Below are 23015 nucleotides of genomic sequence, written 5' to 3'. Positions count from 1 at the left end.
TTATAGACAACTAAATTCTACACCTCTGCTATACTTCATTGTGTGTTATAGACAAATTCTGCACCTCTGCTATACTTCATTGTGTGTTATAGACAATAAATTCTGCACCTCTGCTATACTTCATTGTGTGTTATAGACAATTAAATTCTGCACCTCTGCTATACTTCATTGTGTGTTATAGACAATTAAATTCTGCACCTCTGCTATACTTCATTGTGTGTTATAGACAAATTCTGCACCTCTGCTATACTTCATTGTGTGTTATAGACAATTAAATTCTGCACCTCTGCTATACTTCATTGTGTGTTATAGACAATAAATTCTGCACCTCTGCTATACTTCATTGTGTGTTATAGACAATTAAATTCTGCTCCTCTGCTATACTTCATTGTGTGTTATAGACAATTAAATTCTGCACCTCTGCTATACTTCATTGTGTGTTATAGACAAATTCTGCACCTCTGCTATACTTCATTGTGTGTTATAGACAATAAATTAAATTCTGCTCCTCTGCTATACTTCATTGTGTGTTATAGACAAATTCTGCACCTCTGCTATACTTCATTGTGTGTTATAGACAAATTCTGCACCTCTGCTATACTTCATTGTGTGTTATAGACAAATTCTGCACCTCTGCTATACTTCATTGTGTGTTATAGACAATTAAATTCTGCTCCTCTGCTATACTTCATTGTGTGTTATAGACAATAAATTCTGCACCTCTGCTATACTTCATTGTGTGTTATAGACAATTAAATTCTGCACCTCTGCTATACTTCATTGTGTGTTATAGACAATAAATTCTGCACCTCTGCTATACTTCATTGTGTGTTATAGACAATTAAATTCTGCTCCTCTGCTATACTTCATTGTGTGTTATAGACAATAATTTCTGCACCTCTGCTATACTTCATTGTGTGTTATAGACAATTAAATTCTGCTCCTCTGCTATACTTCATTGTGTGTTATAGACAATTAAATTCTGCTCCTCTGCTATACTTCATTGTGTGTTATAGACAAATTCTGCACCTCTGCTATACTTCATTGTGTGTTATAGACAAATTCTGCACCTCTGCTATACTTCATTGTGTGTTATAGACAATAAATTAAATTCTGCTCCTCTGCTATACTTCATTGTGTGTTATAGACAAATTCTGCTCCTCTGCTATACTTCATTGTGTGTTATAGACAATTAAATTCTGCACCTCTGCTATACTTCATTGTGTGTTATAGACAAATTCTGCTCCTCTGCTATACTTCATTGTGTGTTATAGACAATTAAATTCTGCACCTCTGCTATACTTCATTGTGTGTTATAGACAAATTATGCACCTCTGCTATACTTCATTGTGTGTTATAGACAAATTCTGCACCTCTGCTATACTTCATTGTGTGTTATAGACAAATTCTGCACCTCTGCTATACTTCATTGTGTGTTATAGACAAATTCTGCACCTCTGCTATACTTCATAGTGTGTTATAGACAAATTCTGCACCTCTGCTATACTTCATTGTGTGTTATAGACAAATTCTGCACCTCTGCTATACTTCATTGTGTGTTATAGACAAATTCTGCACCTCTGCTATACTTCATTGTGTGTTATAGACAATTAAATTCTGCACCTCTGCTATACTTCATTGTGTGTTATAGACAAATTCTGCACCTCTGCTATACTTCATTGTGTGTTATAGACAATTACATTCTGCACCTCTGCTATACTTCATTGTGTGTTATAGACAATTAAATTCTGCACCTCTGCTATAATTCATTGTGTGTTATAGACAAATTCTGCACCTCTGCTATACTTCATTGTGTGTTATAGACAAATTCTGCACCTCTGCTATACTTCATTGTGTGTTATAGACAAATTCTGCACATCTGCTATACTTCATTGTGTGTTATAGACAACTAAATTCTGCACCTCTGCTATACTTCATTGTGTGTTATAGACAAATTCTGCACCTCTGCTATACTTCATTGTGTGTTATAGACAATAAATTCTGCACCTCTGCTATACTTCATTGTGTGTTATAGACAATTAAATTCTGCACCTCTGCTATACTTCATTGTGTGTTATAGACAAATTCTGCACCTCTGCTATACTTCATTGTGTGTTATAGACAATTAAATTCTGCACCTCTGCTATACTTCATTGTGTGTTATAGACAATAAATTCTGCACCTCTGCTATACTTCATTGTGTGTTATAGACAATTAAATTCTGCTCCTCTGCTATACTTCATTGTGTGTTATAGACAATTAAATTCTGCACCTCTGCTATACTTCATTGTGTGTTATAGACAATTAAATTCTGCTCCTCTGCTATACTTCATTGTGTGTTATAGACAAATTCTGCACCTCTGCTATACTTCATTGTGTGTTATAGACAATAAATTAAATTCTGCTCCTCTGCTATACTTCATTGTGTGTTATAGACAAATTCTGCACCTCTGCTATACTTCATTGTGTGTTATAGACAAATTCTGCACCTCTGCTATACTTCATTGTGTGTTATAGACAAATTCTGCACCTCTGCTATACTTCATTGTGTGTTATAGACAATTAAATTCTGCTCCTCTGCTATACTTCATTGTGTGTTATAGACAATAAATTCTGCACCTCTGCTATACTTCATTGTGTGTTATAGACAATTAAATTCTGCACCTCTGCTATACTTCATTGTGTGTTATAGACAATAAATTCTGCACCTCTGCTATACTTCATTGTGTGTTATAGACAATTAAATTCTGCTCCTCTGCTATACTTCATTGTGTGTTATAGACAATAATTTCTGCACCTCTGCTATACTTCATTGTGTGTTATAGACAATTAAATTCTGCTCCTCTGATATACTTCATTGTGTGTTATAGACAATTAAATTCTGCTCCTCTGCTATACTTCATTGTGTGTTATAGACAAATTCTGCACCTCTGCTATACTTCATTGTGTGTTATAGACAAATTCTGCACCTCTGCTATACTTCATTGTGTGTTATAGACAAATTCTGCACCTCTGCTATACTTCATTGTGTGTTATAGACAATAAATTAAATTATGCTCCTCTGCTATACTTCATTGTGTGTTATAGACAAATTATGCACCTCTGCTATACTTCATTGTGTGTTATAGACAAATTCTGCTCCTCTGCTATACTTCATTGTGTGTTATAGACAAATTCTGCACCTCTGCTATACTTCATTGTGTGTTATAGACAAATTCTGCACCTCTGCTATACTTCATTGTGTGTTATAGACAATTAAATTCTGCTCCTCTGCTATACTTCATTGTGTGTTATAGACAAATTCTGCACCTCTGCTATACTTCATTGTGTGTTATAGACAAATTCTGCACCTCTGCTATACTTCATTGTGTGTTATAGACAAATTCTGCACCTCTGCTATACTTCATTGTGTGTTATAGACAAATTCTGCACCTCTGCTATACTTCATTGTGTGTTATAGACAATTAAATTCTGCTCCTCTGCTATACTTCATTGTGTGTTATAGACAATAAATTCTGCACCTCTGCTATACTTCATTGTGTGTTATAGACAATTAAATTCTGCACCTCTGCTATACTTCATTGTGTGTTATAGACAATAAATTCTGCACCTCTGCTATACTTCATTGTGTGTTATAGACAATTAAATTCTGCTCCTCTGCTATACTTCATTGTGTGTTATAGACAATAATTTCTGCACCTCTGCTATACTTCATTGTGTGTTATAGACAATTAAATTCTGCTCCTCTGATATACTTCATTGTGTGTTATAGACAATTAAATTCTGCTCCTCTGCTATACTTCATTGTGTGTTATAGACAAATTCTGCACCTCTGCTATACTTCATTGTGTGTTATAGACAAATTCTGCACCTCTGCTATACTTCATTGTGTGTTATAGACAAATTCTGCACCTCTGCTATACTTCATTGTGTGTTATAGACAATAAATTAAATTATGCTCCTCTGCTATACTTCATTGTGTGTTATAGACAAATTATGCACCTCTGCTATACTTCATTGTGTGTTATAGACAAATTCTGCTCCTCTGCTATACTTCATTGTGTGTTATAGACAAATTCTGCACCTCTGCTATACTTCATTGTGTGTTATAGACAAATTCTGCACCTCTGCTATACTTCATTGTGTGTTATAGACAATTAAATTCTGCTCCTCTGCTATACTTCATTGTGTGTTATAGACAAATTCTGCACCTCTGCTATACTTCATTGTGTGTTATAGACAAATTATGCACCTCTGCTATACTTCATTGTGTGTTATAGACAAATTCTGCTCCTCTGCTATACTTCATTGTGTGTTATAGACAAATTCTGCACCTCTGCTATACTTCATTGTGTGTTATAGACAAATTCTGCACCTCTGCTATACTTCATTGTGTGTTATAGACAATAAATTAAATTCTGCTCCTCTGCTATACTTCATTGTGTGTTATAGACAAATTCTGCACATCTGCTATACTTCATTGTGTGTTATAGACAACTAAATTCTGCACCTCTGCTATACTTCATTGTGTGTTATAGACAAATTCTGCACCTCTGCTATACTTCATTGTGTGTTATAGACAAATTCTGCACCTCTGCTATACTTCATAGTGTGTTATAGACAAATTCTGCACCTCTGCTATACTTCATTGTGTGTTATAGACAAATTCTGCACCTCTGCTATACTTCATTGTGTGTTATAGACAAATTCTGCACCTCTGCTATACTTCATTGTGTGTTATAGACAAATTCTGCACCTCTGCTATACTTCATTGTGTGTTATAGACAAATTCTGCACCTCTGCTATACTTCATAGTGTGTTATAGACAAATTCTGCACCTCTGCTATACTTCATTGTGTGTTATAGACAAATTATGCACCTCTGCTATACTTCATTGTGTGTTATAGACAAATTCTGCACCTCTGCTATACTTCATTGTGTGTTATAGACAAATTCTGCACCTCTGCTATACTTCATTGTGTGTTATAGACAATTAAATTCTGCACCTCTGCTATACTTCATTGTGTGTTACAGACAATTAAATTTTGCACCTCTGCTATACTTCATTGTGTGTTACAGACAACTAAATTCTGCACCTCTGCTATACTTCATTGTGTGTTATAGACAATTAAATTCTGCACCTCTGCAACTTCAGAGCTATGGTTAACGCTTGACTAAAAAGTTGTACAAAAAACTTTAAAAAAAACTTAAAAAATAAATTAAAAAAAAACAGTTACACTCATAATAACACTATCTAAAAAATTATTAATAAAAATATTGCAGTCAAAAATTAAAAGGGCTGAAAAATATGGGGTCTCTCAGATATTAGAAAAAAAGTCTGCAAAGGGCTTTAACATAGAATGCTTGCTGCATTTAGTTTCTCTGTTTGAGTATAGAGTTAGATAGCTAAGGGAGTTTTTTTTAAATGGTTTGCTGTGTAAGGTGCACAGTTTTAAACTTATATTTAACTGTTTTTATTTAAAGGGGCATAAAACCCAATTTTTTCTTTCATGATTTAGATAGAACATAACATTTTAAACAACTTTCTAATTTACTTCCATTATCATATTTTTTTTCATTTTCTTGTTATCCGTATTTGAAAATTAGAGATGTAAGCTCAAGAGTTTGCACGTGTCTGCAGCACTATATAGCAGCAGTTTTGCAACAATGTTATACATTAGCAGGAGCAGTAGATGGCAGCACTATTTCTTGTCATGTAGGGCTTCAGGCATGTGCATGCTACCTACCTAGGTATCGCTTCAACAAAGAACAACACGAGAATGAAATACATTTTATAACAGAAGTAAATTGGAAACTTTTTAAAAATTGTATTCTCTATCTGAATCATGAAAGACACTTTTTCGGTTTAATGTCCCTTTAAGCTTGCTTTTAACTGAATAATCCCCCCCCCCCCCATCTTCTTGTGTGTGTGTAATTAGTTTCACCTGTGTGGGTCTATACTATAATTTTAGTTTATTAACTTAGTGATGCCTTGCTGCATTCAGTTTCTCTGTATTAAGTAAGTGTCTCAGTTTAAGTACAGACTAAGATAACTAAGGGAGTTAGAGCAAATAAGGGATTTAGGTAACCAAGGTTGAATATAAATCTTTTATATTTTTAATATAACCCTTTTAGCAAGAATGTGTGAGAATCTCATTCAGTGTACAGTTTACCATATATTTGCATCACTGGAGCAGCCACTTCAGGGATTATATCTCTGTGACAAGTGAGAACATATTGTCTCTTTAGAAACTCGTATTGGAGTTCTGGAGGAACGAATTGCAACACTGCATGAAATTCTGACACTTGAAAGGGAAATGGATAGGACTGAGCTGGTTGTTAACAGTTCTAGCAGTGGGAATAAAGAGGATTCAGATGGGGAGACTCTCGGAAGTAGCTGGTTCACAGTTAGAGGGAGAAGTAAAGGTAAGCGGAAGAGACAGGCCAGTTCTGAGCTGGTACACCCCAACAGATTTGCGAGATTGATTGAAGATGTTGGGGACATCAGTTCAGGGGTGGCAGTGTTAGAGAGGACTTTTCTGCCTAGTATAGTGAGCAGTCCTTCAGTCATGGAAGTGCGGCATACTATAGTGAACAATCCTTCAGTCATGGAAGAGAGGAATACTATAGTGATCAGTCCTTCAGTCATGGAAGAGCGGTATACAAGTCTGGGTCTGCATACTATAGTGAACAGTCCTTCAGTGATGGAAGAGGGGCATACTATAGTGATCAGTCCTTCAGTGATGGAAGAGGGGCATACTATAGTGGGCAGTCCTTCAGTCCTGGAAGAGGAGCATACTATAGTGAGCAGTCCTTCAGTCATGGAAGAGGGGCATAACATTCTGGGCCTGAGGCAGATGTTGGTTGTAGGAGACTCTATTATTAGGAAGGTTGATAGGGTAATTTGTAATCCAGACCCCTTAAATAGAACAGTTTTCTGTCTTCCAGGGGCTTGTGTTAGGCATATTGTGCATTGTATTGATAGATTGTTAGAGGGATCTGGGTCAGATCCTGCAGTCAATGTTCATATTGGCCCTAATGAAGGAATCAGTGGGGGATGTAGTGTCCTAAAAATTACTTCAGGGAGTTAGGGAGCAATCTTAAAGCAAGGACCTCCAAAGTAATATTTTTGGAGATATTACTAGTGCCATGTGCTCACCCAGTAAGGCCGAAAGAGCTAAGGTCAGTTAATGCCTTGATAAAAACATGGTGTCAAAATTAGGGATTTTTAGAGCACTGGGCTGACTTTTCACTTGGGTACTATTTGTACAGTATGAATGGATTGCACCTGAATGACATGGGTGCTGGTTTGTTGGGGGAGAAGATGGTAGCACGCTTAGAGAATCTTTTAAACTAGGCAATAGGGGGTAAGGGTCAGCCCAAGCATAATAGAACAGATAAATCTGTGTATATGTCACTCCTAGAATATTTCAAGGAAGGGATGACAGAAGGGTACACTTATGAAATGTAACATTAGAAAGTTTGGAGAAAAGTGCACCTAGCAGCAGCAGATAGTACATAAAATGTATTAAAGCAAATGCAAGAAGCATGATGGGTAAAATGGGGGAGCTGGAGCTCTTAATTGCAGAAGAAGACTATGATGTTATCAGTATAATTGAAACTTGGTGGGATAATTCACATGACTGGGCAGTTAACTTAGAGGGTTATAATTTATTTATGATAGAAGTAATAAAACGAATGGAGGAATTTGCATGTATATTAAACCTGACTTAAGCCTACAATAAGGGAAGATATTTATGATGATACAAGTGATAATATAGATACCCCGTGGGTTGAAATATAGAAAACAAATCCTAAAAAAATATTACTAGAAACATGCTACAAGCCCCCCAACATTAGTGACATGGAGGTAACTCAAGTACTTATGCAAATGGGTAAGGCTGCTAATAACAGTGCTGTAATTATGGGATATTTTAACTACCCTGACATAAACTTGGTCAATGAAAGTAGTAATTCAGCTAAGGGGATAGATTTTTAAATGTTCTCAGGGATAACTTCTTGTCACAATTAATAGAGGAGCCAACTAGGAACAAAGCTATATTGGATGTAGTGCTATAAAATGATACAGATATAATATCAAACATAGAAGTCAAAGAACATTTGGGTAACAGTGATCATATTCCAAGAAAAAGAGACAGCAACGCAAGTAGTGCAAAAGTTCTTAGGATTCATTCCATGAGATTCAGCAACATAAGGTAAAGTATATCCCCCCCCCCCCCAATTTGCAAGATGATCCTCTTACGCGTTTCGTGTGCGAGCACACACTTCGTCAGATAGATGTGGTTAAGTGAACTTAGCATCTTTATATAGTGATACTGAAAACTTATTAACCCTTGATGTGTTAGGGTGTGATAGGTTGATGAAGCAAAATTAAAAGAAAGAGAAGGGGCGCCTGATATCAAATTCCGTTATAAGAGATATAATATGCAAAGAGTGAAAAACTACTCACAATGGTAGTGGCACTTGTACAGAACAAAGTGCTATATGTGCAGGCTAATACTTGCAGTGGTTAGCTCACTGGTCACCCTTGTGACAGCGGAAAAACTTCATGGTTGCTTCACAGTCAGTCCCGGATCTGTGAAGGGGAGCAGGGTCTGGAAACACAAGAACAGGTTTTGTTTAAAACACCTGGCAACAAACTTTAATGCTGCAACGCGTTTCTCAACCTAGCAACTGTTTGTTTATTATTTATGCCTGATGAAACAACCAGTTACTAGGTTGAGAAACACGTTGCAGCATTAAAGTTTGTTTGTTTCACCATAACATGGCTTAAGTCCTCATTACTTGCTGATATATTCAGTGGGGCTTTTTGCCAGGTGTTTTAAACAAAACCTGTTATTTTATTTCATTTTATTTGTTGCCATCTGTATTGCTCTCCGCATTTAGCGAGGTCTTGCAGACCTGATCTGCACTGTCGGATCAGGTCCGCAAGACCTTTGATAAATAGGGGCCATAGCACTTTGTTCTGTACAAGTGCCACTACCATTGTGAGTAGTTTTTCACTCTTTGCATAGTATATCTCTTATAACGGAATTCACTATGAGGCACCCCTTCTCTTTCTTTTAATCTCTAGTGGTGATCGATCTCATCTGATTTACCCAAGTGGAGCAAGCCTCAGAACTGTGTCAAACACCAACATTGGATTATTTCTCCCCACCTCACTTCTGGAAACATATTAATACCAGCACAGGGGTACTACTCCAACATAAAAACAGGAGGACTATTACTGGAACATTTGATTCCGTTTCTGCTTTTGGAACTTTCCTTTGGACAGGTTTTTATTGTGTGGACTTATTATTTTTAACTCACATTTGTTCTAATTTATGTGTATTGACACTTTCCTCTTTTTTATCACACAGTATCAACATCTCTCTCACATTATTATCAATATCCTTTTGTTTTTTTTATTTTTAGTATTATTTTATGTTAGTTTGCCACCTTTAGGCTTCATTTTGATGAAGCAAAATATGTGAGTGAGGAGTATAAAAACTTAAATTTAATATATCTATATTCCCATCTACATTTTAAAACCACTTATGTAAGTAGTTGATGTAGGCAATCTTTATTAGTAAAATATGGCCACAAATGTATTTGTTGTTTTTAAGTATAACTCTGTAGCATATTGATATGGTAGCACAGTATGATTAATGTTGTAATTACTTGTAATTCTGCCAATAAATGTTACATTAAATGAAGTTAATGTTTGAGTTAATATAGATGTTTGAGTATTTCAAAAACCTCAATAATATAAGTTGTTTGTCATTAGGAGAGTTGCATATGAGACACTTAATTTAATAAATGTACTATGTATATTTATTAAGTATATGTGTATCCTATTACAAACATGTATCATATTACAAACATGTATCCTATTACAAACATGTATCCTATTACAAACATGTATCCTATTACAAACATGTATCATATTACAAACATGTATCATATTACAAACATGTATCCTATTACAAACATGTATCATATTACAAACATGTATCATATTACAAACATGTATCATATGCAGGCACTCCTAATGTAACTAAAAAACTTCTCATTATTTTGATGATACTTCATATGCTCTATGTTGCAATGTATATGTTTAGTCTTTAGTACATAGAATCAGTATCCCTATTAAGGTTGTATATTGAATTGTGTAGCTATGGAACTTGTTTTTAGGTGTTGTGATGTTACACACCTTTCAAATGGATTTTGGGATACATTTTAAAAATGATCTCAATGGATGTAGTACATTGGTTGCTCAACAATACCACAATGTAACAATATAACAATATAATTACGCTTTAAAGTGAAACTTAAATAAACTAACCAATTATTTCTAATGTTTAAAATAAGATAAAATAGTAGTAGGTTAGTGAAATTGATTTTTACTACTGATGGTAGTCCAATCAATGTAGCATTCCCATAGTATAAATTAATATATGTTTGAAATAGTCCACTGTATATTTATATAATTATTTTACAGTATCATTACATTGTCACATTTGAAATTACTTTCCATAAGCAGTGTCTTAAGGGTTCAACTAAGACTTTTATTTTTATTTTACTTTCGATTTAAGGAAATCGTTACATAACATAAATTGGGACAAAGTATTCTCTAATAAAAATACAGACGATAAATGGATAACATTTAAAAATGTGTTAAATAAATATACATATCAACACATACCACATGGTTATAAAAGTAAAATAAATAAATCCAAGCCAATGTGGCTAAATACAAATCTGTTAAGAGAAATTAGGGAAAAATGTAGGGCATTTAAATTATTCAATGAAAATAGTACAGACTCAATATTCCAAATATATAAGGAATGTAACAAAGCATGCAACAAAATCAATCATTTAGACAAAATTGAAAATGAAAGATTAATTGTAAAGGATTCTAAGTCAAACCCTAAAAGTGTTTTAAGTGCATAAATGGCAAAAAAAATCTAAGAAGGACAATACAGGTATAATTAAATGTGTGAAGTGTAGCATTATTAACAGATTATATGCAAAAGGATATAAATTTAGCAAAAGTTAATTTTGAAAAAGTTCTATTATATGTGCATATCCTTTTGTTTTCTTTTTATAAAGATGTATATTCTTTTCCTACATCCGAGGGGGGGGGGGGGGGTTCCTCTATATTTTTCTTTTCTGTTTTCTTTCTTTGCTGTGGGGTTTTTTTTTTTTTTCTTTTTTTTTTCTTCCCTTCTCTCTCCTCTGTCTCCCAGCTAGATATTGTAATCCTAGTATTAATTCTGGCTAGGAAGAGGAAAAAAAACTGAGGGAAATAAAAGTAAGAGGTGATTATGCTAGATGACCTGAATGTGTTTTCATGGAATGTAGGTGGCATCACCTCACCGATCACACGTAAACTTATAATTAAAGAATTAGGCAAGCATAATCCGAGTATTGTTTTCTTACAGGAAACGCATTTAAAGGAGACCGAAATTTCGAAATTAAAAACCAAATGGGTTGGTGAGGTGTTGGCCACTCCATGTGTTAATAGAAAGTTAGGAGTTGCTATTCTGCTAAATAAAAATTTAACCTATGAGATTAATAAGATTGAATTAGATAAAGAGGCAAGGTATATGATTATAAAGATTCAGGTTGATACAGTTAAGTTTGTGCTTTGTAATATTTATGCTCCAAACAAATTTTTGGAGGAATTCTGGGAAAAAAATTAAGGTTAAATTATTCCCATTTGCATCAGTTAATTTAATTGTAGGCGGTGATTTTAATATGTCCCTATTTCCAGAAGCAGAAAGATTTTCTAAAAAAAATATGAAAGAGCACAATAAATATGACAAATATTTTAAGTGCTTCTGCTCTAAACTCAAGCTTTTCGATATTTGGCGTATTAAAAACCCTAATTTGCACACCTTTACATGTGAATCCAAATCACATAAATCCTTTTCGAGAATTGATTTTCTATTGGTAGCTGAATCTCTCTCTATAATTAAGATCGAACCTCAGATAAATGATATTGTAGTGTCAGACCATGAGATCATTTCATTGTCTTTTCAGATAGGGACTAGGCTTAAATCTGACACTCAAAGCATCCCCTTTCCACAATATTTAATAATACTAGGTTTTCCTACTGGTTGAAACAGAAATGGAGAGACTATTGTACACATAACATCGCATATCTTAATAAAGTCCAAATTTTTTGGGAAGCATCTAAAGCGGTGTTAAGGGGAGAAATTAAGTCATATGTGAATAGTAGGAAAAAGAAAGCACTAGCCAGGGAAAGACAGCTATCTAACCAGGTCAAAAATGCGTATAAAAAGTTTTATAATAATCCATCAGATATAAATTGGGGGAACTATATTAAGGCAAGACAGGAAAGGGATATTGTGCTAAGACAAAAATCCCAGAAAGAAGAGCAAAAGATTAGTACTAAGTTTAAAGGATTTCATGGCTGCTCGGCTAAGTATTTAGCCAGCATAATTAAAAATAGAAAGAAGAAAAACTTCATATTAGCTATTAAAGATGGTGACCATAGGTATACAGACTCTAGAGATATTAGCAAGTTATTTTTTAATTATTATCAGCAGTTATATACAAATACTAGTGGGGATGAGATTAATCAAGAAAACTTCTGGTCACAAGTCACAATACTCCGAATTACAGAGGAACAACTTACAGCCTTGAATGCACCTATTAATATACAAGAGATAGTTAAACAATCAACGAGGCTAACCTGAATAAGGCAGCAGGTCCAGACTGTCTGCCGGCAGAATATTTGAAAATCTTGGTAGAGGAGGTTAGTCCGATACTAGAAAAACTTTTTAATAACTATTTTGTACATAACAATCCAATATCAGCTTATTTCTCAGCGGCAAACATTACGTTAATACCAAAAAAAGGTAAAAATGTGGAAGATCTATCATCATATAGGCCAATATCGGTCCTGAACGCAGATTACAAAATTTTAACATCAATTGTGGCTGCTAGATTAATGAATTGTCTTGATGGAATCATTCATCCGGATCAAACGGGCTTCATGGCATCAAGAAAATCATCCAAAAACATCCGCAAAGTGATAACTTTTTTAGATTATATATGGAATATAAAAAACACTAAAGGGAAACAATCAAAATATGATACAGCCTTACTAACGCTTGATGCCGAGAAGGCCTTTGACTCGATTGAATGGGACTATCTCTTTAAAGCATTGGAAAAATTTGGATTAAAAAATCATTTTGTTCACTTTATACACAATTTATATAGGAACCCAATATCTTTTCTATGGATTAACGGATCACTAACTAGGGCAATTTCATTAAAAAAAGGCACAAGACAGGGCTGCCCACTCTCCCCGCTACTGTTTAATATTGCTCTTGAACCTCTGGCCATCCGGTTAAGACAGGTCTGCATAGGGACTCCTTTAGTTACACCAACATTAAAAATCCTTCTTTACGCTGATGATATTATAATTACTGATGGTAATCCAATCGATGTAGCATTCCCATAGTATAAATTAATATATGTTTGAAATAGTCCACTGTATATTTATATAATTATTTTACAGTATCATTACATTGTCAAATTTGAAAATACTTTCCATAAGCACATATCAACACATACCACATGGTTATAAAAGTAAAATAAATAAATCCAAGCCAATGTGGCTAAATACAAATCTGTTAAGAGAAATTAGGGAAAAATGTAGGGCATTTAAATTATTCAATGAAAATAGTACAGACTCAATATTCCAAATATATAAGGAATGTAACAAAGCATGCAACAAAATCAATCATTTAGACAAAATTGAAAATGAATGATTAATTGTAAAGGATTCTAAGTCAAACCCTAAAAGTGTTTTAAGTGCATAAATGGCAAAAAAAATCTAAGAAGGACAATACAGGTATAATTAAATGTGTGAAGTGTAGCATTATTAACAGTGACAGGGAGAAGTCTGAGGTACTACACCAGTTCTTTACTTCAGTATGCACAAGAGAGGAAACAATGGGAGATACTTTGAAACAAGCTAGAACATAAAAATCCATACCATTAACTGGGTTATCTCTAGAGGATATAAGGGGAAAAATGGATATATAAGCACTGTTATAGACAAACCTTTAATCTTAATTTCTTCAAGACTCATTATCCTCAGGTATAGTTCCCCAGGACTGGCGTAAAAGTGATGTGGTGCCACTTTTTAAAAAAGGAAGCTAAAGACCAGTTAGTCTGACACTAATAGTGGGATACTTGAAGAGATTATAAGGGATTATATTGATAAATGTATTTGTGTAAACAAGATTATGAGTTCAAATCAGCATGGTTTTATGAGAAATAGATCATGTCAAATTAATCTAATTTGACTCTATGAGGAAGGAAGTAAAAATATAGATAAAGGGGAATCAGTTGATGTGGTATATTTGGATTTTGCAAAGGTGTTTGATACAGTGCCACATGAGAGATTAGTGTACAAAATTAATGGACTGGGAATAGCTGAAAATGTTAGCTCATACACAAATAACTGGATAAAAGATAGTGAGCAAAGAGTAGTAATAAACTAAATATACTCAGATTGGACAAAGGTAATCAGTGGAGTCCCCCACGGATCAGTACTGGGCCCTGTTTTTTAATATTTGTATTAATGACTTGGAGCCAGGATTAAATAGCAACATTTATATTTTTGCAAATGATACAAAGTTGTGTAAGGTCATTAAGTCAGTGTATGATACAATTGCTTTACAAGGGGTTGTACAAAAATTAGAAGAATGGGCAGGTCAATGGAAAATTAGATTTAATACTGGAAAATGCAATGTTCTACAGTTTGGAAGTACAAATAAGCAGGCAATCTATTATTTAAATGGGACTAGACTTAGCAAAACAGAGGAGTAAAGGCATTTGGGAATAATAATAGATTACAAACTAAAGATGGGTGCATAATGCATGACAACTGCTTCTGAAGCTAATAAGATACTTGCATGCATTAAAAGAGGCATTGAAGCAAGGGAGGAAAGAATAATGCTGTTATTAAATAAATCCCTGGTAAGGCCTTACCTTGAGTATGGAGTGCAGTTCTGGGGACCAATCTCAAAACAAAATATTGCAGCCTTAGAAAAAGTTCAGAGATGGGTCACAAAGTTAATAAGGGGAATGGAGAATTTAAGCTATGAGGAGAGATTAGCCAAACTGTGCTTGCTTTCTCTAGAAAAAAGTCGCTTGAGAGGTGACTTGATTACTTTATATAAATATATTTGAGACCCAAATACAGAGATGGCAGAAGCTCTATTTATTCTTAGAAATACGCTTAATACAATTTCCAAAATAGTTTTAGCAGATATAGCAGAGACCTATAGGGATATGGACTAAAAAATAAGAAGTGACGAGTCTGCAGTAGAATTGCATCTCCTTGCCTGAATATTGTAGTTATGCCGTTCATCAGGATTATTTTAGAATGTGTTATGACATCACTGTTTATCCACTAAGCTCAGTCTAATTATCTATTAATATATTTGGGACTTTTGTCAAGTTTTACAAGAACAACACAAAGTTGTTTGAGAGACAAAACAGGTGACCTTGTGAATGTTCAGTCTTTCATCTACAAAGTCCTTGTGTTGTAGAAAACCCTTGAGATAAAAGCATTTTTTGTAAACGAATTTGCTTTGAAGCATCTTTGATCAGGCCGATATGCCTCCAGCTCTGATTTTTCTTTTCTTTCTATTACTCAGGTCCCTTTGTCTTTCCTTTCAATATCACCTCCCCAGGAACTTGGAACAAGAGTCAAATATCTAAAGACAACTTTACTTTTTCTTTCTACTATCAGCACTCGACTGCCATTGCCGCCATGTTTATCCTGGCTTATATCTTCATATTTCTCATGTGCATGATTGGCAACATGTCGGTTTGTTTTATTGTGCTGAGGAACAGACAGATGCGGACTGTGACCAACATATTCATTCTAAATTTGGCAATCAGCGACCTTCTAGTTGGGATATTTTGCATGCCAACCACATTGGTAGACAACCTCATCACAGGTGAGCACTATCAGAAACCACATTTAGAATCCCATTAAATCATATTTTCATGTTCCTGTATATTATAATCCACCTGAAAAACATAAAATATACACAAATTATATTTGTTTGTAAAAAGAAAAGGAAATGGAAAACAATGAATTCCGTTGTTTTCAAAGTTGTCAGAATAATCTCCTGTACTGATCTTGATTCTTTATTTGTAACAATAATCTAGTATGACTTTCCAAAAATGAGTGCATGAACAAAACCATCTTGAAAAGGAAAACTGTACTGTAAAGTTTGTATCCCAATTACATGTTATAGCAACTACAGTATTAAAATATGTTTTTTTGTCACTGAAGCCACCAGCCGTTGTTCTCAAAAATGTACCAATTTAAAGGGGCCTAGTCTGTAGAAAGTGCAGACCTGATTATCTTATCTCTTTCTAAACAGAGGTAAATACTTCAGTATTGATATTTGCATTACAAGTGGTGGCTTCAATGACCACATTCAGACATTTTAAATGGCATGAACAAACCTAAAGGAATAATTTCCAATATATTTAATCCTGAGAACACATTGAGCGGGAAACATTACAGTACCCTATCCCTTCAGCTGAGAAATTAATGGTTAACTTTAAGTAACTATACTTAATGATTTTCTTTTGTACTTTGTGTAAGATAAAAATGTACAGTTCTGCAGGTTCAGGGTAGCAAAAACTATTTACCTTTCAAATGAAAGACACAAAATGAAACATAAGAATCTTTAGTGTGTAAAAATAAAACTGCTCACCCATATACTGAAACTAGCATTCCATACTGCAGTATTATTGCCCATTGGTTGATAGGAACATAATTGTATAAGTAAGCAAGAAAATGTCTGAATGTAAAAAGCAGCAACACAATACACAATACATGTTCCTGTCCCTTTTAGAAAAAAACTAATTGTCACCAAGTAAATAGAAATGTAAATCTTGTGTAAAATAATGTATTAAGTTTATTTATCTGGTGAATATGAAAACAAAATTCCCAGTGAGTCAGTTTCCCAGGTTGAGCCTTGCCCATCTGGTACTCAATATTTCGAAAGTGTGTTTGCAAAGCAGCAGGAAATTCCTACTTGTGAGCAAATTGCTGAAAGCTTTTTGGCAGCGTTAGGGAGAATTATAAATTGCAAAGTCAACAGGAATTTCTGCACATGGCTAATTTACTTCTTATAGCTGAATTCCAGGCTAAACGCGCTCATAAAATACACAATCAATGTAGTCAGGTTTCTAGTATTATTAAAGGGACAAATATGCTTATCTTAACCCTTTATTGTCACCAGTTAGAGACTCGAAAAAACACAAGATTCAGAGGTTATTTCCAGTAAAATAATATAACATGATGAGTATCTTACATTTTTATACTGTGCATAATTAAATACTTTAGGAATAATCTGTTTTCCATTCACCAGTTTTGTATTTAGAAGGAGTTTGCGCACAATAGTAAACAGCTTCATTGATATAATGTAACTTCCCAAACCTTCCAGTTTGTCTCGCTCTAGAGCTTACTATTGAGTTGCATAACTAAAAATTATTTTATGTCAATAAATAAAAACAAAGCTAAATGCAGGGGAAAAGGGCAGAATCAAAGGGTTTGTCTTCCATTGCCATTAACCATCTTATGGACAAAGTGTGGGGCTTTTGAAAATTTGTCAGGGTTTTTTCCCTGTTTTGTTTGCCATGTGTTGCTGGCAGCCATTTTACTCACCTCTCTTGCTGAGTCTGGTGCATACTGTGTGATGCTGCTCATTTCCTGCACTTCCTTTTATGGCCAGACTGGTGTACATCATCCGTGTGAGACAGGATGCAGTCTCAGAATTGTGATGTCATCACTTATTATTTAAAGGGCCTCTGTTCAGTATGCTTTGCCCTTGCATTGTCTCAGACCTGTTTGTGAGAGCTCCTGTGTATTACCTGGCAGTCTGATGTCCCTCCTGGTTCCTGATCCCTGGCTTGTTCCTGACTCTGCTGTTCTCCTTGTTCCTGATTCCGGCTCATCTGACTACTTGCTTTGGCTCCTGACTCGGCTTGTCTGCCTACCAGCTCTGGTTTTCCTGGCTTATTATTTGACTTGTGGACTTTTTATTATTTTTTGCTATTAATAAAGGTATGATTATTTTTGCACTTCTCGTCTCAGTCTGATTCCTGGCACCCTGACATTACGCAAGGGCCATGACTCCTAATGGTGCTAATAATCCAACTTTACCTGCCATAATTTCCAGGATGGATGAACAGGATCACAGCTTGGATCAATTTGCACTAGCCCTGCAAACCCTGCTGACTCGCACTGCACATTTGGACCAAAGTGTCCCGCAAGTTATGGCTGCTCCTGTTTTTGCTACTGCACCTAGTCTTACCAGGTGCATTTCCGGTTCTGCACCTCTACCTCAGCGTTATGGAGGTGATCCTAATCAGTGCAGAGGGTTTTTGAACCAGGTGGGCATTTACTTTGAGATGTTACCTCAGGCGTTTCCCTCTGACAGAGCTAAGGTGGGATTTCTCATCTTGTTACTCTCTGACACAGCTCTTGCCTGGGCTAATCCCTTGTGGGAGACTAATAAATCTGTGATTTCAAATTACCCTGAATTTGTGGCCTCCTTTCGAAGGGTATTTGATGTTCCAGCTTGCTCCTCTTCTGCTGCTAAATGACTCATGTCCATTCAGCAAGGTACAAGATCTGTTGCTCAGTATGCCATTGAGTTATGTACGCTTGCCGCAGAGGTAGGTTGGAACAATGAAGCCTTTGTTGCCGCCTTCTTTCATGGGCTCTCTGATGCGATTTAAGACGAAGTTGCTGCCAGAGATTTACCAGAAGATCTTGAGGCATTGGTGTCTTTTTTTTATTCTAATTGACATCAGACTAAGTGAGAGGCCCTCTTTCAAGGAGCGCTTGCGAAAGCCTCCTGTTCCGTTGTCTCCTACGTGTTTGTTCCCACCCATGGCTCCCTCTCCTCTCATGCCTCCTGGTCCCGAGTCACCAGGTACTGCTGAGCCGATGCAGTTGGGATTCACGCGTCTCTCCGCGGCGGAGAGGGCCTTTAGGAGGAGGGAGGGGCTCTGCCTCTATTGTGGGTTACAGGGCCACCTTTTGAAGTCTTGTCCTACACGGCCGGGAAACGCTCTCACCTAAGGTCCTGTCGGGGGCAGACATTGGGTGGTTTATCCTTGTCCCCGGAACCACTAAAGGAGAAACCATTGGTCACGGTTGTCCTTTCGTGGGTGGACTCCTCCATAGTCACCCAGGCTCTTGTTGACTCCGGTGCTGCAGGCTATTTCATTGACAGTGCTTTTGTATCAAAGCACTCCATGCCTTGGTCTGTTCCACTTGCTATTGAGGCCATTGATGGCAGGCCCCTTCAGCCTGCAATCGTTACTCACGAAACTGCACCGTTATCCATCGCTGTTGGGGTTCTCCATTTTGAACCCTCCAGTTCCAGGTGATACACTCTCCGCATTTTCAGGTTGTTCTGGGTTATCCCTGGCTCCAAAAGCACAATCCCAGTCTCAACTGGCGCAGGTCCAAAATTTTGTCGTGGTCTCCACAATGTATTTCCACTTGTCTTCACAAACCAGTTAAAGTCTTGTGCACTTCTTCGGTATCTCAATTGCCAGAGGAGTACCGAGAGTTCCTAGATGTTTTTGACAAGGTGCGTGCTGGTACATTGCCTCCTCACCGGTCTTACGATTGTGCCATAGAACTGCAACCTGGAGCCATTCCTCCTCGGGCCGGGTTTACCCTCTGTCTGTTGCGGAGAATTGTGCTATGGAGGAGTATGTTGCCGATGCTCTGTCGCGGGGGATCATCCGCAAATCCTGCTCTCCTGCAGGGGGCTGGCTTCTTCTTTGTGAAGAAAAAGGGTGGCGAGTTAAGACCATGCATCAATTATAGTGGTCTTAATCATCTCAAGAGGTAGTAGCAACAAACACTGTGGGGGACTTTAAAAATGCATGGGACAAGCATAAGGCTATCCTACGAACTAGATAAGTTTATACTGTTAGGTAAGGTCAGGCAGACTTGCTGGGCCTATGGCTCTTATCTGCCATCAATGTCTATGTTTCTATGTTTTTTTATGTTTTTTATCTTACAATTAAGAATGCTTACCCTATTCCGCTCATTACGGAACTCTTTGACCGCCTCAAGGGAGCTACTGTCTTTACTAAACTTGATTTGAGAGGAGCGTACAATCTCGTTAGGATCAAGGAGGGCCATGAATGGAAAAAAGCATTTAACACCCGGAGCAGGCATTAAGAGTATCTTTTAATGCCCTTTGGCCTATGTAATGCTCCTGCTGTTTTCCAGGAATTTATTAATGATGTCCTATGAGATATGTTGCAACAGTGTGTTGTGGTGTACTTGGACGACATCCTCATACACTCACCCACACTTGAGGCTCATCGTTCTGATGTTACACAGGTTCTTCAGAGACTACGTGAGAATGGCCTGTTTTGTAAACTCGAGAAATGTGAGTTCCATCAGACTCAAGTAACCTTCCTAGGATATGTTATCTCCATTGCAGGGTTCTCCATGGATCCTGACAAGTTCTGCAGTGGCCTCGCCCAGTTGGTCTTCGGTCTATTCAATGTTTTTTGGGGGTCACCAATTACTATAGATTTTTTTTATTATTGTCTCGGTTTAATTATTGTCTCCTACCTGCCTGGTAGTAAGAATGTTAGGGCTGATGCTCTCTCTCGACAATTTTCCCCTCTGTCCAAGGAGGAGTCTGTACCTACTCCACTTATACCTCCTGACCATATTTTGGCTACCATACGTACTAACAAGAACCAAATGATTTGGTCTGTCACTCAACAATTCTAGTGGCCAGGTCTTTATTCTGATGTTGCTGTGTATGTTGCCTCCTGCTCAGTTTGTGCACAGAATAAGACTCCTCGACATCTTCCTGTGGGTCTTCTTCAACCTATTGCTAATGGTGAGCGTCCTTGGACACATCTTTCCATGGACTTCATTGTCGAGCTCCCTGTTTCCAATGGCAATACTTATATCTTTATGGTGGTTGACCGTTTTTCTAAAATGTCACATTGCATTCCCTTGAAGAAGTTGCCTCCCGCTCAGCAGCTTGCTTCAATGTTTGCCCGTGAGGTCTTCCATTTACATGGGTTACCCAAGGAGATAGTGTCGGACCAGGGTAGCCAGTTTGTCTCCAGATTTTGGCTTTCCTTTTGTGCTCAAACGGGGATCCAGCTTTCCTTCTCCTCAGCATATCACCCTCAATCTAATGGGGCTGCAGAACGGTCTAATCAAGCTCTGCAACAGTTCCTCCGTTGTATGTCTCAGATCACCACATTAATTGGTCTGAACTGTTACCTTGGGCAGAGTTTGCTCGTAATAGTGCTATTAATGCTTCCTCCAAGATATCCCCGTTCATGGCGAATTATGGGTTTCAACCATCCTTGTTGCCCGATTCATTTATGTCTCGGGGTATTCCTACTTTGGAGTAGCATCTCTGGCAACTCCGTTCCACATGGGTGCAGATTCAGGATTGCCTTCATCGTTCTATGCAGCACCAAAAGTTCCAGGCTGATCGTAGGCATCTGCCAGTGCCTTCCTACCAGGTTGGTGAGAGAGTTTGGCTGTCCTCCCGCAACTTGAATCTTTGTGTGCCTTCCAATAAACTGGCTCCCCGTTATGTTGGTCCTTTTCGAATACTCAGACGGGTCAATCCTATGGCCTACGCTCTTGACCTTCCTCCTGCAATGCGCATCTCCAATGTTTTTCATGTCTCCCTCTTGAAACCATTGGTTTGTAATCGGTTTACCACTAGGTTGCCTCGTCCCCGTCCTATCTTTGTTGACAACCATGAGGAGTATGAGGTCAGCAGCATTATTGACTCTAGTATGTCCAGGGGCCACGTACAGTATTTCGTTCACTGAAGGAGCTATGGTCCGGAGGAGTGTTCATGGGTTCCCTCCTCTGATGTTCATGTTCCTGCCCTCCTCCGTGCCTTCCATGCCCATTTCCCCAATAAGCCTTTTGTCCTCCCGTGGGGAAGGGGTCGTTGAGGGGACGGTACTGTCAGGGTTTTTTCCCTATTTTGTTTGCCATGTGTTGCTGGCAGCCATTTTACTCACCTCTCTTGCTGACTCTGGTGTATACTGTGTGATGCTGCTCATTTCCTGCACTTCCTTTTATGGCCAGAATGGTGTACATCATCCGTGTGAGACAGGATGCAGTCTCAGAATTGTGATATCAGCACTTATTATTTAAAGGGCCTCTGTTCAGTATGCTTTGCCCTTGCGTTGTCTCAGACCTGTTTGTGAGAGCTCCTGTGTATTACCTGGCTGTCTGACGTCCCTCCTGGTTCCTGATCCCTGGCTTGTTCCTGACTCTGCTGTTCTCCTTGTTCCTGATTCCGGCTCGTCTGACTACTCCTTTTGGCTCCTGACTCGGCTCGTCTGACTACCAGCTCTGGTTTTGATTCCTGGCTTGTTATTTGACTTGTGGACTTTTTTTTTTTTTTTTTTCTATTAATAAAGGTGTGATTATTTTTGCACTTCTCGTCTCAGTCTGATTCCTGGCACCCTGACAAAATTCTTCCTAAACTAAGACCAACCAATCAATCTGCTCTCCCCTTTAGCACAACAATACGTTTATAGCTTTGTACCAGATATTTAGTTGAAATGTTGGTCTTCTTTAATAAATAATTCTTGTCTGAATTGGAATATGACCATTATTAATTGTATGTGAACCATTAGAAATATAAATGTCTGTTTGCATTAGACCTGTGTGTGTTTTGTATATCTGTGTTGTGTTTCTCATTAAAATAACTCACTCTATTGTATTAATCACGTCAGATTAATGTGAGCTGCTTCTTTCCAGAAAATTGCATTTATACCAGAGAGTAACCTTGATACTGCTAGTCACATATAAGCAAGTGATTAACCTCTTCCTGACATGTAGACAAGTTATGTTACACATAATGACCAGCAATAAGTCCCTTTCAATCAAACACAAATAGAACAGTCCAGTA

At 37.0% G+C, this 23015-nt stretch overlaps 1 protein-coding gene across 1 annotated transcript in view; it reads left to right on the top strand.

Annotated features, from left to right (window-relative positions):
- Positions 1-15805: 15805 nt before the first annotated feature.
- The window catches only part of NPFFR1 (neuropeptide FF receptor 1), a 182709-nt gene continuing 175499 nt past the window's right edge, over positions 15806-23015 (top strand). Inside the window, exon 1 of the mRNA XM_053691606.1 lies at positions 15806-16010. Within this exon, the coding sequence (XP_053547581.1) occupies positions 15821-16010 (190 nt within the window). The 5' untranslated portion in view covers positions 15806-15820. The remainder of the gene's footprint in view (positions 16011-23015) is intronic.

This window comes from Bombina bombina, chromosome 9 (genome assembly GCF_027579735.1).
Source record: "Bombina bombina isolate aBomBom1 chromosome 9, aBomBom1.pri, whole genome shotgun sequence".
Lineage (NCBI taxonomy): Eukaryota > Metazoa > Chordata > Amphibia > Anura > Bombinatoridae > Bombina > Bombina bombina.
This window is presented reverse-complemented; position numbering and strand designations above follow the sequence as displayed.